Here is a 20,329-nt window from a genome sequence, read left to right as displayed (position 1 = left end):
AATATAAGAGCAGTGGGGATTGAGACAATGTATCCTGACCCATACTACTTTCCTTACTACAGTATAGTCTGCTTCCCATCATGGTATGTGTAATATCATTTGCATAACCCTGCTATTTCCACTTCTAAAGCATTACATTTCTCACGGTCATATATTACTACTTTCCTTCCTGCCCAGATACATCCTGTACTGCTATTTGATAGTTACATTAATGCTTTACCTTTGTGCTCTTCTTTAAGTCATCAACCTTCTTCCAGACCTATAGACAGGTGTTCCAAGTAGTAAAGAACGCATTGACTCTTTCAACGTTGTTATGTATTGAATAAAGAGTCTGACCAGATACTGTGAGCTCAAAATAAGATGTGATCGTATTCCTTTATTACAGGTCTTCAGAGTGCCTCTCCAGCCTGTGAGGCCTCCTTATGTACCGGTGCTCCCAAGGGATTGTTGGATCCCTTGGGACTCCAGAGGATGAGCCCTCTGGTGGTTAAACAAAGTATTTACAGGTTTTACATATATACCAACCCCCCCCCCCAAGTCAATAGTGTAACTATTTACAATGTGACTTGAACTGGGGCCTTCCTTTCCCTGGTTGATCGTCTCGGTGCAAATACTGGTTTTGGTGAGTCGTTTGTTGGACCCTCGCTGGGCTGCTGTGCAGCTGGCCTTGCTGGGCTGCCTGGCGTGATGATGGGTTTTGCTTCGTGGTCAAACGCTGGGTCGGTTGTCACTGCTGTGTGTGTTGGAGGGTCAAAAAAGGTAGAGTCTATTGTGGGTTGCTCTGGATAGTCCGTGAATCTGAGTTTGGTTTGGTCCGAGTGTTTCCTGTAGGTGAGTCCATTTGAAAGTTTGACTTGAAACACCCTACTCCCCTCTTTGGCCACGACACTGTTGGGAAGCCACTTGGGGCCTTGTCCATAGTTCAACACAAATACAAGATTATTAATCTCGATTTCACATGACACATTTGCGCTCTCATATGTCTTCTGTTGAAGCCGCCTGCTCTCTACCTGTTCGTGTAGATCAGGGTGGACTAACGAGAGCCTTGTCTTAAGTGCCCTTTTCATGAGCCCCAGTGAGCGAGTAGGGTCTTGTGCGTTAGCTAAGCAGGACTTGGGATAGGCGAGTCTGCAGTGAGCCTTCAGTGACCCTCTCAAGCTCTGCTTGATTGTCTGCACTGTTCTCTCAGCCTGACCATTGGACGCTGTTTAAACGGGACAGACGTGACATGTTTGATCCCATTACGGGTCATGAACTCTTTGAACTCGGCACTGGTGAAGCACGGCCCATTGTCACTCACAAGGACGTCAGGCAGGCCGTGCGTGTCAAACATGGCCCGAAGGCTTTCAATGGTGGCAGCGGACGTGCTTGCCGACATTATCTCACATTCAATCCATTTGGAGTACCCATCTACAATCACTAGGAACATTTTTCCCCAAGAACGGGCCTGCATAGTCAACATGGACCCTAGACCACGGTTTGGAGGGCCAAGACCATAAACTTAGTTGTAAAGTCCTGACGCTGCAGTATAGACTTACACGAGGCACATGCTGAAGTCAAGGTCACTCTGGACCTGCACCTTTATTTCACAGCTCTCGAGTGCCACGCTTGCCTGAGACCTGCCTTTATATACCTGTGTGGAACAGGTATGCAGTGTCTCCTGCAAGTGCACCCCTGGTGGTAAAGTTTGCTTGTGGTTACAGGTCATATCTAGTTACAGTCATGTATAGCATGATAAGACACCGTTATATACAGTAGTGTGAGATACATGACATTAGTGGCGCCTCTCTGGGTGCATTGCTTAACTGTGAACATATGTTATATTTGTGCACACAGCACTCTAAGTCTGCATCGATACCAGGCCACCACATGTGGGATCTGGCTATCGCCTTCATCATTACGATGCCTGGGTGGGTACTGTGAAGATCACTAATGAAAGTGTCCCTGCCCTTTTTTGGTACCACTACCCGATTACCCCAAAGAAGGCAGATGCCTGTATAGACATTTCATCTTTGCGCTGCTGATGCAGCTTTATTTCTTCCTGCATTTCTAATGGGACACTAGACCAACTCAGTGGAGCACACATTTTTTTTACTAAGGACAGTCAGGGGTTCTGGCTCGTCCAGGTTCTAATCTGTCAGGTGGTAACAAGTGATTGCTCACTCTCGAATGTTTCCATTACCATAACTAAATCTGCGGGCTGTGCCATCTCCACCCCTGTGGTGGGCAGTGGCAGCCTACTGAGAGCATCGGCACAGTTTTCTGTGCCTGGCCTGTGGCGGATGGCGTAGTTGTGTGCAGACAACTTGAGGAGGTGGGTGGGGTGGCTTGACCCATCCACCTCCACGGAGGTGTGTGGGGTGGCTTGACCCATCCACCTCCATGGCACGAACCTGGTATTGCAGTACTTCCAGGAACGGTGCAGTGGCTCTAGGCCTTTTGGCTAAGAGCATTGGCGCAGAGTGATCCTTGGCATGTGCAAGGTGACCTCTGGCGTTTGTGATTTGACAAAGAATTGGAACGATTGGCTACGAATTTAAAAAAAAAACTTGAGGAGGTGGGTGGGGTGGCTTGACCCATCCACCAACACGGAGGTGTGTGGGGGGCCTGACCCATCCACCTCCATGGCACGAACCTGGTATTGCAGTACTTCCAGGAACGGTGCAGTGGCTCTAGGCCTTTTGGCTAAGAGCATTGGCGCAGAGTGATCCTTGATGTGTGCAAGGTGACCCCTGGCGTTTGTGATTTAACAAAGAATTGGAAAGATTGGCAACGAATAAAAAAATAAATAAAAAAAATAAAAAAAACTTGAGTGCCAATCTCTGGATGTGGGCTGATGCATTCCTATTTATCCCCTTACTTTCAGAAAAGAGGGATATCAGTGGTTTCCAATTCAAATTTGAGCCCAAACAGATATTGATGCATTTTCTTTACCCCATAAACACACGCTAACGCTTCTTTTTCGATCATGCTGTAGGCCCTCTCAGCCTTAGACAGACTTCTGGATGCATAAGCAACCGGTTGCAATTTCCCAGATTCATTAGCTTGTTGCAATACACACTCGACACCATACAATGACGCATCACATGCTAGTACCAAACGCTTACATGGATCATACAACACAAGCAATTTGTTTGAGCATAACAGCTTTTACAAAGGCATTTTCTTGGCTTTTACCCCATACCCATTCATCTCCTTTACGCAGTAAAGAGTGCAGTGGTTCTAACAGTGTGATGAGACCCGGTGAGAAGTTACCAAAGTAGTTCAGGAGTCCTAGAAATGACTGCAGCGCCGTCACGTTCTGTGGTCTCGGTGCGTTCTTGATTGCCTCCGTCTTCGAATCGGTGGGCCTGATGCAATCCACCGCAATTCTTCTCCCCAGGAACTCCACTTCAGGTCCCAGGAAAACGCACTTCGAGCATTTTAACCTGAGCCCTGCGTGATTAAGCCAACTAAGAACCTCCTCCAAGTTCTGCAGATGCTCGACAGTGTCCCGACCTGTGACCAAGATGTCGTCCTGGAAGACCACGGAGCTAGGGGGCCAACTTCAGGAAACTTTCCATGTTTCTCTGGAATATCGCCGCGGCTGATCGAATCCCGAACGGGCATCTGTTGTAAATGAAGAGACCTTTGTGCGTGTTGATGTAGGTGAAGCCCTTCGATGATTCCTCCAGCTCCTGCGTCATGTCGGCCAAGGTCAAATCCAGCTTCGTGAATGTTTTTCCTCCCGCCAGCATCGCAAATAGGTCGTCTGTCTTTGGTAGCGGGTACTAATCCTGCAGGGAGAAACGATTGATAGTTACTTTGTAATCACCACAGATTCTGATGGTGCCATCTTCCTTGAGGACTGGAACAATTGGACTGGCCCACTCATTGAATTCGATCGGCGAAATGATGCCCTCTCATTGCAGCCTGTCCAGTTCGATCTCCACCCTCTCTCTCATCATGTACGGTACCGCTCTCGCCTTGTGATGGATGGGTCGCGCCCCTGGAATCAGGTGGATCTGCACTTTTGTTCCTTGGAACTTCCCGATGCCTGGTTCGAACAGAGAGGGGAACTTGTTTAGTAACTGGGCACATGAAGTGTCGTCGACGTACGAGAGCACTCAAAAGTCGTCCCAGTTCCAGCTTATCTTCCCCAGCCAGCTCCTGCTGAGCAGCATGGGACCATCGCCCGGTACCACCCAGAGTGGTAGCTTGTGCACCGCTCCATCGTAGGAGACTTTTACAGTAGCACTGCTGATTACGGGAATCAGTTCCTTTGTGTAGATCTCAGTTTAGTACAAATGGAAGTCAGGACTGGCCTTGAGGCCTTGCTGCACCACAATTTATCAAAAGTCTTTTTACTCATTATGGACTGGCTCGCACCCGTGTCCAGCTCCATTGACACCGGGAGTCCATCTAATTCAACCTTCAGAATTATCGGGGGATACTTTGTGGTAAATGTGTGCACCCCATACACCTCTGCCTCCTCGGTCTGAGGCTCTGGTTTGTCGTCATCCACCTTGGATCTGTCCTCCTCTGTAACATGGTGGTTTGCAGTTTTGGCAGGGTTTGCAGCTTGTCTGCACATACATTGGTGGTGTGCCATTGTTCCACAGCCCTTGCAAACGTATCCCTTGAAGCGGCATGAATGGAAATGATGCTCACCCCCACAGTGCCAACAAGATGTTAATGGACTTGCATTCACCACCCTTGATGGTGGACTTTGAGACATCTGCAGACGTGCAGCTGCAGGCATGTGAGGCCTGCCCTGAACATTTTGATTCGAAAACAACATTACTTTGTTCACAGTACTTGCAGCAGCATTCATGTCCTGAGAGATTTGTTTGGTATTGTCACTGGTGGCGATGAATGCCTGGGCTTTCGCTATGGCTTTACTCAAGGTTGGGGTCTCTACAGTTAAAAGTTTGCGAAGTGTTACTTCATGGCCAATGCCAAGAACAAAGAAATCCCTGAGCATGTGCTCCAAGTTTCCTTCAAATTTGCAATGTCATGCAAGCCGCCTTAGCTCGGCGGCATAGCTCGCCACTTCCTGGCCTTCAGATCTCTTGTACGTGTTGAACCTGTACCTTGGCATCAGAATGCTTTCCTTCGGCTTTAGATGCTCCCGGACCAGTGTGCACAAATCATCGTACGACTGCACTGTGGGTTTTACTGGAGCAAGCAGATTTTTCATGAGGCCATACGTTGGTGCCCCGCAATCGGTGAGGAGGACTGCCCTTAGTTTGGCAGCGTTCGCTTCTCCTTCAAGCTCGTTGGCCATGAAGTATTGGTCGAGTTGCTCCACGAAGGTTTCCCAATCATCTCCCTCCGAAAATTTCTCCAGGATGCTCATTGTTCTCTGCATCGCTGCGGTGGGGTTTGTCATCAGTATCTCATCGCCAGTTATTATGCATTGAATAAAGAGTCTGACCAGATACTGTGAGCTCAAAGTAAGGTGTGACTGTAGTCCTTTATTACAGGTCTCCAGAGTGCCTCTCCAGCCTGTGAGGCCTCCTTAAGTACAGGTGCTCCCAAGGAATTGTGGGATCCCTTGGGACTCCAGGGGATGAGCCCCCTGGTGGTTAAACAAGGTATTTACAGGTTTACATATACAACAAACTTCATATTGCCATGCTTGACATATCCTTAGCATGCAAGGAGCCACCAACCTTCATCAAAAGTTTCATTGCACTGCGCCATTACAGAGGTTAATAAACAGATGCTGATAAATATGGCTTTTCTCAACTGCAAGTGCCAATGGACCATTAATGAATTTTTTTACATTTAAACTGATTGGGTGAGCTCATTAGCAGCTCGAGCTGCATCAAGTGATCAATATTGCAGGCAAATGATGATCCGCTGCTAGCTTTTCATTACCGCTAATCAGAATCATGTTGCCAGAAATTGCATATAGAAAATAGAAATTTACAGCGCAGAAGGCGGCCATTTCGGCCCATCATGCCCGCGCCGGCCAACAAAGAGCCACACTGTCCTCAGTCAGCAGCCCTAAACCTATGAACAATGAACAATGGCAGAAAGGTAAAGAGCATCCCGGCCCAACCAGTCCGCCCCACACAACTGCGACACCCCATGTATCGCAACATTTTACACTCCACTCCACCCAGAGCCATGCGATCTCCTGAGAGAGGCAAAAACCAGATAAAAACCCAGGCCAATTGGGGAAAAATAAATCTGGGAAAATTTCTCTCCGACCCATCCAGGCAATCAAAACTAGTCCAGGAGATCACTCTGGCCATATTCGATTCCCTGCAGTGCTTACAGAGGCTGCAAAGAGATTTAGATAGGTTAAGCGAATGGGCTAAGGTTTGACAATGTCGGAAAATGTGAGGTCATCCACCTTGGAAAAAAAAAACAGTAAAAGGGAATATTATTTGAATGGGGAGAAATTACAACATGCTGCGGTGCAGAGGGACCTGGGGGTCCTTGTGCATGAATCCCAAAAAGTTAGTTTGCAGGTGCAGCAGGTAATCAGGAAGGCGAATGGAATGTTGGCCTTCATTGCGAGAGGGATGGAGTACAAAAGCAAGGAGGTCCTGCTGCAACTGTACAGGGTATTGGTGAGGCCGCACCTGGAGTACTGTGTGCAGTTTTGGTCACCTTACTTAAGGAAGGATATACTAGCTTTGGAGGGGGTACAGAGACGATTCACTAGGCTGATACCGGAGATGAGGGGGTTACCTTATGATGGTAGATTGAGTAGACTGGGTCTTTACTCGTTGGAGTTCAGAAGGATGAGGGGTGATCTTATAGAAACATTTAAAATAATGAAAGGGATAGACAAGATAGAGGCAGAGAGGTTGTTTCCACTGGTCGGGGAGACTAGAACTAGGGGGCACAGCCTCAAAATACGGGGGAGCCAATTTAAAACCAAGTTGAGAAGGAATTTCTTCTCCCAGAGGGTTGTAAATCTGTGAAACTCTCTGCCCAAGGAAGCAGTTGAGGCTAGCTCATTGAATGTATTCAAATCACAGATAGATAGATTTTTAACCAATAAGGGAATTAAGGGTTATGGGGAGCGGGCGGGTAAGTGGAGCTGAGTCCACGGCCAGATCAGCCATGATCTTGTTGAATGGCGGAGCAGGTTCGAGGGGCTAGATGGCCTACTCCTGTTCCTAATTCTTATGTTCTTATGTTCTTATTACCATCGTATCTGTGCCAGCCAACAAGAGGTTATCCAGTCTAATCCCACTTACCAGCTCTAGGTCCGTAACTCCACAGGTTACGGCACTTCAAATGCCCATCCAAGCACCTTTTACATGTGGTGAAGGTTTCTGCATCTACCATCCTTCCAGGCAGTGAGTTCCAGACCCTCAAAACCCTCTGCGTGAAGAAGCTTCCCCTCAAATCCCCTTTGAACCTTCCACCAACCATCTTAAAAGTATGCCCCCTCGTAATTGACTCCTCCATCAAGGGAACTATATCCAGGCCCCTCAAAGTTTACACCTCAATCAGGTCTCCTATATATCGAAGCCAAGCTATTTAATTACAATGAAAAACACATATTTCAAAACAAAAGGAATATTCAGTGTGTTATTGCCAGTGTTTCTATTACAGCTAGTTCCTCTTCAGAACAAGTGGGGCACACAAAGTTAGAAATTGCTCTCATCATAAATTTTTCTTTCCACTGCATTCAAGGTATGTTGCTCACAAACAAGTGATTTTTATGTTGAGTAATGTCTAAGACACAGTGGAATAAGTCGACGTGTGAGAAAGACCAAGTGTGTCAAATTCCTGGTGAGCAAGTTCTAATCTCCATCATCCCCTCAGAGTTAGACACAGAGCAGAGGACAGGCCAGTCAATGAGAGAGACATGCCAGGCCACTCTTATCTACCTCCTAGCAGCTGGCTCAAGAGCAAGACCAGTAGATCACCTCCTACCCCTTTCTGCGAGTAATAATGCAGCATAAAGGAATCTAAAGCAGGAGAGAATGTTTTCTTAAACTCACTGCAATAATCTTAGAATATGAATGAAATTATCAATTCGATCTTTCCCCACATATCAATCACTTATTGGTGCATTCGGAACTTGTGGTGTTCTACCTGACTAGAACTGCAGAAAAAAAAGTGGAGAATTGCGATTTCTAAGATAGTCCGTTCTCCACCAGTTGCTCCTAAAAATCAGGAGCAAATCATGTGGAAACTTGGGGCCTAAGTGTGGTCTAACCAAGGTTCGATACAGGTTTAGCATAACTTTCCTGCTTTTCAATTCTATACCTCTAGAAACAACCCCTAGTGCTTGGTTTGAATTTTTATGGCCTTGCTAACCTGTGCCACAACTTTGAGTGATTTGTGTATTTGTACTCGGAGATCCCTTTGTTCCTCTTTGTTCCCAGACTTGCACCCTCCAAGTAATAAGTGACCTCCCTATTCTTCCTACCAAAATGTAATACTTCACATTTATCTGTGTTGAACTTAATTTGCCAATTATATGTCCATTCTGCAAGTTTATTAGTGTCCTCCTGTAATTTGTTGCAGTCCTCCTCAGTAGTGACTATCCCCCTACAATTTGGCTGGTGGACCTGAGTTATCCCACAATGCACCAAGATGACTTTGCTCCCAGTATCGTGTTGGCAGTTAGCTTGGAGATGCAAAAATCTGGGCACCCTGCTCAAATGTAAAGAGATATGCTCACTTGAAAGGTAAGTGGCTGCATCTGGGGTCAAATATTTTCCAACAACAACAACTTGCATTTATATAGTGCCTTTGATGTAGTAAAGTGCCCCCAAACACTTCACTGGAGCATTAGCAAACAAAATTTGACACTGAGCTACATAAAGAGATATTAGCACAGGTTGGTCAAAGTAGTAAGTTTAAGGAGCATTTTAAACAGGGAGAGAGGTGTAGAGAAAAGAGGTTTAGGGAGCGAATTCCAGAGCTTAGGCAGTTTCAGCTTTTATAACACTTTATAATGAATTTTAAATATTTGTCAACCTTTGGAAGGAAAGAAATGTCGTGCAAAGATACAGTAATAGAAAAGCCAATGCGGAGCTATGAAATGCAGTATGCCGTGCGTCGGCAATTGACAGAAACAGCACAGCACCGGAGTCTCTGTTTGTCGGCTGGTAAAGTGGATGTGTACTGCATGAAATGGGGGCAAGGAAGTTGCCCTATTTGGCACTTCAGAGTAGACCCACCCCCCACCCGCCCGCTCACAGAGTACAGCAGTGAACCTTGCCTGTCAGGAGGTTCTAATCAACTGTGTACAATACATGGATGGCAACTACTACACACCATAGACTGCCAACAGCTGGAAAACATTCTGTGCCCTGTTGAGTTGCTGCCTCCTTTCCACAGGTAAATTGGTGAACATGTTGTCCCTTGCAAACAAGGTCTTGTCTAGTTTCTTGATGCATCTGTGAGCAACTGATTGATTTGGCATATGCCTTGGAAGGATCCAGTGCTGCAAAGCCTTAATGCACAATCATAGGAATAGCTGTTGCATTGAAAACAAAGACTTGCATTTCCAAAGCGCCTTTCACAACCTCAGGATGTTCCAAAGTGCTTTACAGCCAATTAAGTACTTTTGAAGTGTAATGTAGGAAACGCAGCAGCCAATTTGTACGCAGCAAGCTCCCACAAACAGCAATGTGATAATGACCAGATAATCTGATTTAGTGATGTTGATTGAGGGATAAATATTGGCCATGACATCGGGGATACCTCAGTGCAGCCATCAGTAGCTCCACTTTTTCTTTGCTGGAAAATGAAGCCCATGGCAAATCGGACACAGCAGGCGGCATGCCTGATTTCACCACTAATGCTCCTGGCCAGTGAAGCACTGTGCTGCCTGCAGAACCTTGGAAAACCAGCGCTTTTGCAAAACAAGACAGTAACATGTCCAGGTTCACAGAAGGTCAAATATACCACAAAAGTAAAATTTAACTGCTTTATAAATGTGCTGATCTAAACCCCAAGACGATTGGTTGTGTTAGAACACATTCCGTCATTATTTTTAGTCTTTGTAATATATGGAAATTCAAAACAGTGGTGAAGACACTTAGAGACAGTAGTGTGTATACAATATAACACAAATGGAAATGATATACTACATGACTCAAACTAAAATGCTGAATCAAACTGAATTAATATGGTTTGACAGTTTAATAGTGATAAATGGTAAGTTCTATTTTATATTTTGTACTACAGCACTTCAGTAATTAATTGGCTTAAAAAGAAATATTTTTGCACACCTGAAAGACATAAAATGCTAAATTTCTCATTTCTGTGTAGGTTTGGTAGTTACCAGCCAAATGGATATTTTGAATAGCTGAGTGTGATTCTGATGGGCAAACATTAAAATAAACTTGGTTGAAGTAAAATAATTTGGTTCAATTATTAGAAATCAATACAAATTGCACAAAATGGATCATGTATATCCCAAGAGGAAGCCATATTATATTGAACATCAATGTTGGTTTTGGTCAAGACCTGCAAATCTCCAAGATGTACTTAAACTTGTTTAGCATTTATATAAAAGATATAAAGAATCGAGAGTACTGACTTAGTGCCCGTCACATTGTCTCCCCAAATACTGATTTATTCTCATGAAAAGTGCCCTTACTTCGCTAAACACAATCTTCCTTCCCAATAAAAACACTGATAGTTAAAAGTGTCAATTTTCATTGTACTTGCACATAAGTGCAATAGTTTTCTTCCTGACTATGCTTCTTCCTACCACTGGGGAGCAACACTCTCCATTATTCCACCTCTACTGAATCTCAAAGAAACTCGATAGTCGAGTACAAGAATGTAATTACATAAGTATGGAAAAGCACTAGAAGTTTACTCATTGTTTGGCTCAAAGACTTTGCATAGCTTCATACACTGGAAAGTTCACTTTGACCTTAAAGGCAGAAACTGAATTTTCTGGAGTGCATTTTTCCCTAGATTCACTTTTTAAAAAAATGTTCACTTTGAACTTCAAAAAAATCATCACCTCCATCAGCTATTTTTCAAATTAATCTTTAAGGCCTCGATGAACATAGATATATTACAATTGCAGCATTTCTTCAATCTGATAGACTGCTCTTCCCTGGGTACTTCAGTGAGTGGGAAAACGCGTTCTAGTTCTGTAGCAATTGTTTAAACTCCCTCATTAAACAAGTGAGTGCTAATGAAACAACAGAGGGCAGGAGGTACCAGCTCAGAGGAGCGAACCTGCCCCATACTCCAACATACATTTCCTGTGATAAATGCTTTGCAACCATTCAAACACTTTAAAATCCCAACTCCAAATCACGTCACTTGGATACATACCATGTTTGTGCACCAAATAGCCTCCGTCACATAATCCAACCATAAAAAAAGCGTGAGGCCCACAAAATAAAAAGAAACACTGATCTTTTTTGTCAAATTACCTTTACACTGGGAATATCCTTTGTGTACCTGCACCGTTGATTCAATTTCAAAGGCGGAAAAGTTCCACTGAAGAAATAATCCCAGCGGAATGACCAAACAGTCTTCTGCTAAAGCGTGAATCTCGCTGGCACTCAAGACACGATCCCAAATGTGGAGCTGTGTAATATTTCCAATAAAAGATTCATCCTTCTTAAATGATCCACCAACTGTGTCTTGCTCTTGGCCAATGATGAAAACGCCACCTGCTCCGATAGCATCAGAAATGTAAAGATGGTCTCCAGAGGCAATGACAGATCCATCTGCTGCGATAGCCCAGCCTCCACCATGGCGGCTCCAGCTCACACACACATGATGCCACTTGCCATTATTCTCCACAGCCTGAGAGTAAGGACTGTGTACACCATGGACAAGCAGCGCGAGTTGGATTTGCTGATCGCGGACAATGTTAGCACGGAGCTGGAATTCGTTGATAAATGATGGGATTGAATAGGAAAAGACAGTGGAAACTCCCACATAAGTCGAATCGAATTGCACTTGAGCACAGACGGTCACCGAGTGCATTTGAGGGAACTGCTTCAGAAGTTTGGCGTACTTGGTGTCAGTTCTGCCAGAAAATGTCAGAATGTGTGAACCATAAGTCCCTAAACAGAGAAGATAAATAATTACTGTGCTGTGATATTTTGCTCATTTTTCCATTTTTGTAGTTTTACCTTGAATAAAAAATTAATTGAAATAGCAGTAATCTTTTCCAGAGGCTGTGTCAAGTATTGTTTATCACAAACTAAACTGATATCATAACATTCTCACTTATCCAAGGATAAGTACTTACTCTATAATAATGTTCCCTTTAAAATACTTAATTTGCAGCAATGATACCCCTAAGCACACAGTGATTTGATTAAGAAATTATAATGCCACGAGATTGAGGGAAAGAAATTGGATTTAACTGGCTAATGGCTAGAATTATGATCTAGAGAGAGTTGATTGATCCTCACAGAATTGACCTAGGATCAGTATTTCACAGTGCACTGAAATAAAATGCTTTTGGGCATAGTTTTGTTTTAGTTTTTAGTATAATTTGATTTTATCAAAGAGGAACACAACAGAATATCGTATAATAGGCATTTTTAAATCAAAATATTTATATTGAGAAGGGATCACAAATCACTATGGAACTCATGTGAATTAAATTATGGCGCAAGTTATATACACGCATTTGGTAAAAAAGTTCTGTCTATCAGATAGTTTAGAGTAAAAATTTTGATCATCAAAGCTTGTGAAGGAGCATTTAATGCACTCATGCTACATTCCCCTGTATGCTATTAATACACTCATTTAAAATAAACAGGTTAACATCTCCATAAACATAGGTATGTAGTTAAAGAACGTTAAGTGTTCATACATGAACTTCACCGACCAGAAGGATTACATTTTTACATTTTACTTATATGACAAGTTGGATTCTATCTCACTTGCAGTTTCAGCTGAAGAGATCTGTATATGAGAGGAGTTGTAAGTTATTTCACTCAAAACCTTCCTCATGCAGGAGTACAAAGTAGAAACCTGTTGCCAGTCCTCTCCCAATGTTGCTCTACCTCCAGCTAGTAGAACATAAGCAATACTAACCCAGCATGACTAGTCTTCTAACTTTTCTTTTACCCTAGTAAGTATGTGGCCTCTGCTCCGAGCCTCCACATAACAGAACGTGGAGACCCATATCCCACAGTTCTGTAGTACAGAGCATTGGAGCTCCATGGCATTGAACTACCCAAAAGAAGGCTTTTCATTTATGGTTTGTTTCACAACAATCACAAGAATACATACAGATCAGGGGGGCCATTCAGCCCAGGTACATTAATCTTCCATAGCAACGTATGATTTCCCAGTAGCTGGATCTAACTGCCTCTTGAATGACTCCAGAGTTTTTGCCCTCATTATCCTACCCAAATGACCCTTCTAGTTTTTGATCATTCTTTGTGAGAAGAAGTTTATCCTGTCATCAATCTTGAACTTGCTTTTTACCAGTTTCTACTATATCACCTTGCCCTGCAGTCATGACCTCACTCTGACTGGAACGAGCCTATTACTCAAGGTGGGTCCTCGGCAGATGCCTTCGACTCATACCCTACCAATTTGCCAGTAAAGCTCAGCATGACATTTGCTTTCTTAATCGCTGCTCTGTACATGGTAAGCGTCAATCCTACTGCAGCTCCCAGATTTCTTTCAGCATCTTCTTTCAACGATTTAGCCCACAGTGCACCAAAGCGACTGTGCTCCCAGCATAGGGTAGATGGCTCAATAGGGAGATGCAAAAATCTGGGCATCTGCTCAAATGTAAAATGATATGCTCACTGAAAGGTAATTGGCTGCATCTGGGGTCAAATATTGTTACAACATCTTGCATTTATATAACGGCGCTAATGTAGTAAAGTGTCCCAAGGTGCTTCATAGGAGCGTTATCAAACTAAATTGACACCGTGCCACATAAGGAGATATTAAGGCAAAAAGGTAGATTTTAAGGAGCGTCTTAAAGGAGGAGAGAGAGGCAGTGAAGTGGAGAGATTTAGAGAGGGAATTCCAGAATTTGGGGCCAAGGCAGCTGAAGGCACGGCCGGCAGTGGTGGAGCGATTAACATTGGGGATGCACAAAGTTCGTTGTTAAATGTGACACCAGTCATAAAGTTTATTTGCATTTTTTCTTACAATGCATACCACTTCGCACTCATCTCAGCAAAACCCCAGCCCTGCATGAGATAGAAAAGGCCATCCGCCAACTCAAGAACAACAAGGCAACAGGAGCGGATAGAATCCCCGCTGAGGCACTAAAGTATGGCGGAGAGGCACTATTGGCACGAATGCATGACCTCATCTCTCTCATCTGGAAGGAGGAGAGCATGTCAGGAGATCTCAGAGATGCAGTAATCATAACTATCTTTAAAAAAGGGACAAGTCCGACTGCAGTAACTACAGAGGAATCTCCATTATCAGCCAGTGGGAAAGTCATTGCTAAAATCCTCCTCAACCGTCTTCTCCCTGTGGCGGAGGAGGTCCTCCCGGAGTTACAGTGTGGATTTTATCCACTACGGGGTACAACGGACATGATCTTTACTGCAAGAGAAATGCAGGGAACGGCACCAACCCCTGTAAATGGCCTTCTTCGACCTCACAAAGGCCTTTGACTCTGTCAATCGCAAGGGACTATGGAGCATCCTTCTCCATTTCAGCTGCCCCCAAAAATTTGTCGCCATCCTCCACCTGCTCCACGACGATATGCAGGCCGTGATCCTGACCAACGGATCCATCACAGACCCAATCCACGTCCAGACCGGGGTCAAGCAGGGCTGCGCATCGCACCAACCTTCTTCTCGATCTTCCTCACTGCAATGCTCCACCTCACACTCAACAAGTTCCCCGCCGGAGTGGAACTAAACTACAGAACCAGTGAGAATCTGTTCAACCCTCGTCGTCTCCAGGCCAGGTCCAAGACCGTCCCAACCTCTGTCGTCAAGCTACAGTATGTGGACAACACTTGCGTCTGCGCACATTCAGAGACTGAACTCCAAGTCATAGTCAACATCTTCACCGAGGTGTACGAAAGCATAGGCATTACACTAAACATCCGTAAGACAAAGGTCCTCCACTAACCTGACCCCACCACACAGCATTACCCCCCCAGTCATCAAGATCCACGGCGCAGCCCTGGACAACGTGGACCACTTTCCATACCTCGGGAGCCTATTATCAGCCAGGGCAGACATCGATGACGAGGTTCAACACCGCCTCCAGTGCGCCAGCGCAGCCTTCGGCCACCTGAGGAAGAGAGTGTTTGAAGACAGGCCCTCAAATCTCCCACCAAGCTCATGGTCTACAGGGCTGTAGTGATACACGCCCTCCTGTATGGTTCAGAGACGTGGACCATATACAGCAGACACCTCAAATCGCAGGACAAATACCACCAACGATGTCTCCACAAGATCCTGCAAATCCCCTGGGAGGACAGATGCACCAACGTTAGCGTCCTCGATCAGGCCAACATCCCCAGCATCGAAGCACTGACCACACTCGACCAGCTCCGTTGGGCGGGCCACATTGTTCGCAAGCCTGACACAAGACTCCCAAAGCAAGCACTCTTCTCGGAACTCCTACACGGTAAGCGAGCCCCAGGTGGGCAGAGGAAACATTTCAAAGATTCCCTCAAATGATAAAATGCAACATCCCCACTGACACTGGGAGTCCCTGGCCAAAGACCGCCCTAATTGGAGGAAGAGCATCCCGGAGGGCGCTGAGCAGCTCGAGTCTCGTCGCCGAGAGCATGCAGAAAACAAGCGCAGGCAGCGGAAGGAGCGTGCAGCAAACCAGACTCCCCACCCACCCTTTCCTTCAACGACTGTCTATCCCACCTGTCACAGAGACTGTAATTCCCGTATTGGACTGTTCAGTCACCTAAGAACTCACTCTTAGAGTGGAAGCAAGTCTTCCTCGATTTTGAGGGACTGCCTATGATGATGATGTATTGAATTTCATGTGCCATACTTTGTAAGATCATTTAAGTATATTAGAAACAGTGGCGGGTTGCAGCATGGATCACGGAGGCAGTGCACTCCCCTCCATGATTTCACTCCTTTAATTCATATCCACTACTTTTTCGTTCATTTCTGAAACTGCCTCATCATAACCAAGATCATTTGTATCAACCTATCTATGAAAGATGATGGAATGCAATGGAATATAATATTCCTATACAATAAAATATCGAACACATCATGTAGGAAAAATTACCAACTATTTAAACTTGTGTTATAAAACAAGATCTAAAATCTGCCATTCTAAAGTACACATTGCAGCTGTTGTACAGAAAAGGGTTGATTTTATAACAACTGTTTGGAGATTGTTCTAATTCTGTTATCCCTTTACATATAAGGCAACAATTCCCTGATGCATTTCTCAATAGCACAGCATGTCAGTAAAGCTCCTTTCATAAATTTGACTTTACTGATGATTACAGCATCACTTCATAACTTAATGTTTTTTTGGAAGGGGAGAGTACAAATTAATGTCAAGCAATGAGATGAAAGAAGGTTCAAAGATGACATAACAATATTGTGGATTTTTTTAAATTGACCTCGTCCATAATTAAGTTTTAATTGAAACATGTTTTGATTCTTATTTCATTACAACCAGCAAATTTGCTAAGAATTTTATATATATCAAACTGCATATAACTGCTGCACTTAATCTGTTTAATCTTAAGTGCAAACTCAAATTGTGGGCACCTTATTAGTGCTACCCAAGAATGCCAACAGTAGATGCTCATCACACGAACATTCAATTAAAAAACAGTGGAGAGTCTAGAGAAACTAGGATTGTTCACCTGAGAGCAGAGAAGGTTAAGGGGAGACTGATTAAAAAAGTCAAAGCCCATGGGACCCAAGGGAAAATGGCAAATTGGATCCAAAATTGGCTCAGTAGCAGGAAGCAAAGGGTAATGGTTGAGGGGAGTTTTTGAGATGGAAGGCTGTTTTCAGTGGGGTTCCACAGGGCTCAGTTCTCAGTCCCTTGCTTTTTGTAGTATATATTAATTATTTAGACTTAAATGTAGGGGGCATGAAAAAGAAATTTGCAGATGATACAAAAATTGGCCGTATGGTTGACAGTGAGGAGGAAAGCTCTAGACTGCAGGAAGATATCGATGGACTGGTCAGTTGGGCAGTAAAATGGCAAATGGAATTCAATTGGGAAAAGTGTGAGGTAATGCATTTGGGGAGGAACAACCAGGCAAGGGAATATACAATAAAGGGGAGTATCCTGAGTGGTATGGAGGAACAGAGGCACCTTGGAGTATATGTCCACAGATCCTTTAAGGTACAGGACAGGTCAATAAGGCAGTTAAAAAGGCATACGAAATGTTTTCCTATATTAGCCGAGGCATAGAATACAAGAGCAGGGAAGTTATGCTAGAACTGTATACAACACTAGTTAGGCCACAGCTTGAGTACTGCGTGCAGTTCTGGTCACCACAATACAGGAAGGATTTGATTGCACTAGAAAGGGTGCAGAGGAGATTTACGAGGATGTTGCCAGGATTGGAAAACTTTGACTATGAGGAATGATTGGATAGGCTGGAGTTGGTTTCCTGGGAACAGAGAAGGCTGAGAGCAGATTTAATTGAGGTGTATAAAATTATGAGGGGCCTAGATAGAGTGCATAGGAAGAGTGCATAATTCTCTTAGCAGAGGGGTCAATAACATGGGGGCATAGATTTAAAGTAATTGATAGAAGGATTAGAGGGGAGATGAGGAAACATTTCTTCACCCAGAGGGTTGTGGGAGTCTAGAACTCACTGCCTGAAAGGGTGGTAGAGGCAGAAACCCTCATCACATTTAAAAGGTATCTGGATGTGCACTTTAGGAGCTGTAACCTACAGGGCTATAGACTTAGTGCTGGAAGGTGGGATTAGGCTGGGTAAATCTTTTTCGACTGACATGGACACGATGGACCAATGGGTCGTAATTTTCTATGACTCTATGATTTAATAGAGGTGTTCAAAATCATGAGGGGTTTTGAGAATAAATAAGGATAAACTGTTTCCACTGACAGGAGGGTCGGGAACCAGAGGACACAGATTTAAAATCATTGGCAAAAGAAGTTCTTTCAAAGAGCCAACATAGGCACGATGGGCCGAATGTCCTCCTTCTGTGCCGCATGATGCTATAAACATGTTAAACAAAACTGACAATGGAACAAATGCAGCTCGGGTATTCACCTCAGCACTGTTGATCAGAAACACAAAATCCAAACAGTTTAACTTTGAAATGCACGGGATCAAATGATTGTCTCTGTGTCACATTTTGTTTGATCATGCTCCTGTCAAGCATCTCATAGAATGGTTACAGCACAGAAAGAGGCCATTCAGCCCATCAAGCCTCTGCCGGCTCTCTGCAAAAGCACTTCAGCTAATTCCACTCCCCCGCCCTTTCCCCGTAGTCCTGCAAAGTAGAATCATAGGTCTCGGGACGTTTTACTATGCTAAAAGCGCTAACAAAATGCAAATTGTGTTGTTGCTGTGTTTCGAACAGTAAGCACTTTGGAAGTTTTCAATACTTAATCCGTTTATATTGCTAGCGAGTACAAACTAGGGTAAAATCCACTGCAGTTTGTGCCATTATATTCAAAAGGGATGAAATTCTTGAACCAAATGTTAAATAGGACAATTACATTGGACGGTTACAAAGTCATGTCAGAGAATCATAGAAATTTACAGCACGGAAGGAGGCCATTTCAGCCCATCATGTCCGTGCTGTCCGACAAAGAGCTATCCAGTCGAATCCCACTTTCCAGCTCTTGGTCCATAGCCTTATAGGTCCTTTAAGTGCACATCCAAGTATTTTTTAAACATGGTGAGGGTTTCTGCCTCTACCACCCTTTCAGGCAGCGAGTTCCAGACCCCTACCACTCTCTGGGTGAAAAAGTGTCCCCTCGAAACCTTCTTTAAATCTATGCCCCCTGGTTGTTGGCCCCTCTGCTAAGATAATAAGTCCTTCCTATGCACTCTGTCTAGACCCCTCATAATTTTATACACCTCAATAAGGTCTCCCATCAGCCTCCTCTGTTCCAAAGAATACAAACCCAGCCTATCCAATCTTTCCTCATAGCTAAAATTCTCCAGTCCTGGCAACATCCTTTTAAATCTGCTCTGCAACCTCTCCAGTGCAATCACATCCTTCCTGTAATGTGGTGACCAGAACTGCACGCAGTACTCCAGCTGTGGCCTAACTAGTGTTTTATACAGTTCAAGCATATCATCCAGTGCTAATTTGGAATTTTTCTGACTGAAAAGATGTGATAAAATAAAAAGGATGCAATAAATAAATCTCACCAGGGCGCCCCTCCTTTACTTTGGCACCAATCCACAGTGCTTGCCTCACACCCATCGATTGCATGAAGCTGGTCAGCTTCAGGTTATCCTCAACTGTCCCGATCGTGGCCAGAAAACCAAAGCGCTGCCGGCACAGCCTCTCTGCCCCTGCCCATTGGAGCTCCTCGGGTACATATTCATAATAGTAATTCCGGTAAACGAAACACCGGCCGCCCTGTGGTGTCAGCTCTGACTCTGGGAGGGGGACGAAAGATAGACATTCTTGTATCAACTGTTAACTGTACTTCGTCTAAAATGTTTGGTTGCGATGCTGAATCTACTCACCTGCTAGCATGCCACCGACACAGAAAAACTGTGGAGAAAAGCAAAAACAGATACAAAATGACAGCTAGAAGTACAAGGGCAGCAGAACTGCTATTTGGCAAGATGTGTAGAAATCGTTTTCACTTACAAGAAACCCCGAGAATGGAAGAATCGCTCCGAAATGCATAATTCCTGCTTTGGGGGTAAAAAGAACAAAGATCGAAACGAGTTCCCAGTGGTCGGTTTGTTTAACACAGAATGGGAGGATTGTGGCGTTTAAAAAACCATGTAATAATGATCATTGGCCTCCCCTTGTATCCCAGACCTTTGACAACAATGAACAGGCAATTCAATTCCCATTTGTCCTCGCTGTCATACGCGACCGTGCAGGACACTGCCACACATTGCTGCCGAAGTGAACCTTTCCTGTTTCTTATTCAACCTGTGGACGCTCACACTGGGCAATGGAGGATTTGCCATCCATTTCACAGTTTAAAAACACTTGCAAAGTACACAAAAGGTGACATCAGTTTGGTGTTCGCTTATTACTTTTCAACTCATTTTATTGTATTATTAGATAACGGTTTAAAATCAGAAATAAACGCATTCCTTGTAAATTCGACTTAAAAGGTCACACACCAACTTTGAATCTACTTCACACATTACCAGAGGGTCTAAAGCTGAGCTTTGAGCCATCCTAAAGTTGGCAAGAATGAAAAAGAGAGGCGGGGGGTGGGGTTAATGCAAAGGTGGTCTGATACCGTCTTGCCCCATCTCCTACCACTT

General features: G+C 44.3%; 1 protein-coding gene across 1 annotated transcript in view; it reads right to left on the bottom strand.

Annotated features, from left to right (window-relative positions):
- Positions 1-19,730, bottom strand: part of LOC139268144 (adhesion G protein-coupled receptor D2) — a 490,127-nt gene extending 470,397 nt beyond the window's left edge. Inside the window, exons 1-4 of the mRNA XM_070886179.1 lie at positions 19,692-19,730; positions 19,565-19,592; positions 19,241-19,474; positions 11,364-12,005 (exon numbers count right to left, since the gene is read on the bottom strand). Of these exons, the coding sequence (XP_070742280.1) occupies positions 11,364-12,005; positions 19,241-19,474; positions 19,565-19,592; positions 19,692-19,730 (943 nt within the window). The remainder of the gene's footprint in view (positions 1-11,363; positions 12,006-19,240; positions 19,475-19,564; positions 19,593-19,691) is intronic.
- Positions 19,731-20,329: the final 599 nt, after the last annotated feature.

This window comes from Pristiophorus japonicus, chromosome 8 (assembly GCF_044704955.1).
Source record: "Pristiophorus japonicus isolate sPriJap1 chromosome 8, sPriJap1.hap1, whole genome shotgun sequence".
NCBI lineage: Eukaryota > Metazoa > Chordata > Chondrichthyes > Pristiophoridae > Pristiophorus > Pristiophorus japonicus.
The sequence above is the reverse complement of the archived record's forward strand: the minus strand, read 5'-3'. Positions and strand labels throughout refer to the sequence as shown.